Genomic DNA, 3,814 nt, shown 5'->3' on the forward strand with positions numbered 1-3,814 from the left:
ATCGCACCCTGTGTGTGTGTGTGTGTGTGTGTGTGTGTGCGTGCGTGCGTGCATGTGTGTGTGTGTGTGTGTCTACTTTTCCCGTGTGTGTGTGTATACTTTCCTGGTCCATTCTGACTGGATTAGGTGATCAAGTACTAGGTTGACTAGTAATGTCCCAGGTATCACACCGTCCAAGCCCTCTGTGTCATTGTGCTATGATTCCTTTAAGTTTCTTCCCTTCTCCCAATCATTATTTCTTTCTCCTTGTTGCTTCATTGCTCCACAGCATTCACACATTTCCCTCTGTGTCTGTGTTGCTGTTGATGTCTATTTTCTGTCTTGGGGACTGTTATTTTTTTAATATGGGACAAGTGGCATAGCTTTAAAACAACGCTGTTCAGCACTAGGGGTTGTTTTTTTTTTTTCTGGGCTACTTCATAACGGCAGTCTGTCACCTAGCTCCATAAATTATGTAGGATATGTTTTGAGTGAAGTATTTTATTTGAAATACTGTGACAGTGGAGTTACTTAGTAAACATGATGCATACGCATCACATTCACAGACTAGCCACAAGTCCCATATTAAACTGGGATAAACTCATTTTTTATATATAACTTGAGCAAGAGAGATTTTAAGAGTTCAAAGTCACAGTTAAGACAGGCACTGGAGAATAGTTTATGCCAGTTGTGTGGACGTCCCCTTATTAAGCCCTATTTTTTCTCTCTCTCTCTCTTGATGCGTTTCTGGAACTGTGTTTTCATATTTGTTGAATGTTGAAATATTTATGTTTAGGTATCACCAATGATCATTACCAGGATGATACAGGACTTCTTAGAGGTACTCTCTCCCAGCATTTTCCACCTGTGTCAGCAACCGTTATGTGCTAGGTGTCAGCAAATAAACAACATACAAACTAATAAAAAAAGTCCCACTCGAAGGAGAAAAGGAGTGAGTGACGGAGAGATATGATTGTTCCATACTAGAGTAGACAGCTGCCTGGTGTCACTGCCTTCAGTCCTTTTGCATTAGGTGGACACTGACCAGAAAGTGCCAGTTATGGCACATTGTTACACACATTTGATAACACAGTTTCCCATATTTGCAGACAACCACTACCAACACTAACAATTAAACAGTGTAGTAAGGCATCAAAACCTTGATCAATCATGACAAAAATGTTAATATAGAAATTCTGCAATGCGTAAATATACCAAAAGAGAGAAAAGTGTAACAGATTGGGCTAAAAAAGAGAGAGAGAAGACAGGAGAGAAAGGGAAGAGGAGAAGAGAAGAGAAGAGGAGAAGAGAAAGACAGAAGATGCATGGGCAAACAAACATTGGAGAAACTGAAGAAAACTAAAAGTTTGGGGCAGGGTTGGGGGGAGTTCACGAGTTAGCAAGCAGAAGGGGGCAACATTATGTGTTTACTTAGAATAGTAAAGTTTATATCGATAAAGTCGACAGAACGGGCTCAGACTCGAGAGCCAATTATTTCTCTCTCTCTCTCTCTCTCTCTCTCTCTCTCTCTCTCTCTCTCTCTCTCTCTCTCTCCCCACCTCTCTTTCTCTCTGCTGACTTGCACTGCATTGCCTTACTGTGAAATGCATCAAGCACCTCTGGCCAGTCTAGATGTCTCAGTCAGACAGAGCAGGCAACGGCGTTTGATTGCCGAATTGGACACGACCGCTACAATCAACCAGGCTGTGATTAGAGACAAGCTATTTCAAGGATACTATGAAGTGTTAAAGAGTGTCTAGAGACTATTCCACAGGCCTCACACACGCGCACACACACACACACACACACACACACACACACACACACACACACACACACACACACACACATACGCACTATAGGTTTCACAGACTAACACAGGCATGTATAACAGGCAGATGTAAGATTTGCAAATATTGAAAGCGGAATCTTAGTAAGCATTTTAATCTGAATTGTAAGTTTTAGGACACGGCCTGTTTTTATGCAAGGCTTCTTTGTTTCACTCGCTAAAGCCCCTTTTTGCCAATATACAACATTCAGTCATTAACTTTTGATAACAGACTCAGGGGAGCTTGTAGAGTGTGAGTAATTGTTTGATGTTGTGTTCTGCGTCTTGTGTTGTTTTCTCCATTCCGTGTGTCGCTTAATATCTGCCTGTTTGCTATTTTCACTTTGAATTATTTTTCTAGTGTGTTTTGTTTACTTACTCTAATAGCTGTGTTTCCAAAGCGCACAAACAAACAAACATGTGAATACTTGCAGACCTTAATGTGATATATCTGCAGTTATTACATTGGAAGTCAACATTGCCACAAACATTCTGTAATTCTATGCACACAATTATCTCAAAATTATTTATTCACAGCAAAGACATCAAGAATATGACCGATTATCTCTTTCTCTTTCTCTCTACCTCTCGCTTCTTACTTCTCTCTCTCTTTACTGTTTCCTTTCTATCTTCCCCCTTTCTCTCTCTCTCTCTCTCTCTTTCTCTCTCTCTCTCTCTCTCGCTCTCTCTCTCTTTCTCTCTCTCTCTCTCTCTTTCTCTCTCTCTCTCTCTCTCTTTCTCTCTCTCTCTCTCTCTCTCTCTCTCTCTCTCTCTCTCTCTCTATCTCCCCGCAGCCTACATTGAGGACGTGGCCCGCTGCGTGGACCAGAGCAAGCGGCTCATCATCGTCATGACGCCCAACTACGTGGTGCGTCGCGGCTGGTCCATCTTCGAGCTGGAGACGCGGCTGCGCAACATGCTGGCCAGCGGCGAGATCAAGGTCATCCTGATCGAGTGCGCCGAGCTGCGCGGCATCATGAACTACCAGGAAGTGGAGGCGCTCAAGCACACCATCAAGATGCTGACCGTCATCAAGTGGCACGGCCCCAAGAGCAACAAGCTCAACTCCAAGTTCTGGAAGCACGTGCTCTACGAGATGCCCTTCAAGCGCATGGAGCCCATCATCAGCCACGAGCAGGTGCTGGACGTGAGCGAGCAGGGACCATTCGGCGAGCTCCAGACTGTCTCGGCGATCTCCATGGCGGCCGCCACCTCCACCGCCATGGCAACGGCGCACCCGGACCTGCGCTCCACCTTCCACAACACCTACCACACGCAGATGAGGCAGAAACATTACTACCGCAATTACGAGTACGACATCCCGGCGTCCGGCACGCTGCCACCGCTCTCGTCCCTGGGCAACCAGCACACGTACTGCAACATCCCCATGACTCTGATCAACGGGCAGCGGCCGCAGGCCAAGTCGTCGCGCGAGCAGAGCCTGGAGGAGGCGCACGCCAACAACGCCATGTTGCCGCTGTTGCCCCGCGAGACCAGCATATCCAGCGTCATCTGGTGACAGGCACGAGAGAGAGAGAGAGAGAGAGAGAGAGAGAGAGAGAGGACTGGCAGACAAGGGGAGAGAGAGAGAGGGAGAGGGAGAGAAAGAGAGAGGTGCTCCCTTGTTTTTGCGCAAGACACTCCTGGCAGAAAAAAGAAATACGTGCACGCCAGAAGCGTGTGCGTGTGTGCGTGCGCGAGCACGTGCGCGTGCGAGCGTGGCCGTGCACGGGCACGAGCATGAGCGTGTGCTCGTGAGGGAACAGTGACGTTCATGCTCCCGGCAACACGCAGACGTAGACACACACACACACACACACACACACATACACACATATACACACACACTCTACCACTATCACCTCCACCACCTCCTCCACCACCACCACCACCACCACCACCACGCATTCTGGGATACACGACTGACGTCTGCCGTAACGTAGTGTTTGGCACTTAAAGACCCTGATTGACAACGACTGCTGCTGTTGAAGTTTCACCACAATTCAC

At 46.9% G+C, this 3,814-nt stretch overlaps 1 protein-coding gene across 2 annotated transcripts in view; it reads left to right on the plus strand.

Moving 5' to 3' along the window:
• Window positions 1-3,426, plus strand: part of il1rapl1b (interleukin 1 receptor accessory protein-like 1b) — a 285,665-nt gene extending 282,239 nt beyond the window's left edge. Inside the window, exons 10-11 of one of the 2 annotated variants that reach the window (XM_076303234.1) lie at window positions 776-820; window positions 2,602-3,426. In XM_076303234.1, the coding sequence (XP_076159349.1) occupies window positions 776-820; window positions 2,602-3,326 (770 nt within the window). In that variant the 3' untranslated portion in view covers window positions 3,327-3,426. The remainder of the gene's footprint in view (window positions 1-775; window positions 821-2,601) is intronic. The other variant, XM_076303235.1, reaches the window with a different exon arrangement.
• The last annotated feature ends 388 nt before the right edge of the window (window positions 3,427-3,814 follow it).

This window comes from Alosa pseudoharengus, unplaced genomic scaffold (assembly GCF_046254945.1).
Source record: "Alosa pseudoharengus isolate Yale_2024_CS ecotype anadromous, Long Island Sound unplaced genomic scaffold, YU_APseudo_1.1 YU_APseudo_1.1_scf_24, whole genome shotgun sequence".
NCBI classification, from domain to species: domain Eukaryota; kingdom Metazoa; phylum Chordata; class Actinopteri; order Clupeiformes; family Clupeidae; genus Alosa; species Alosa pseudoharengus.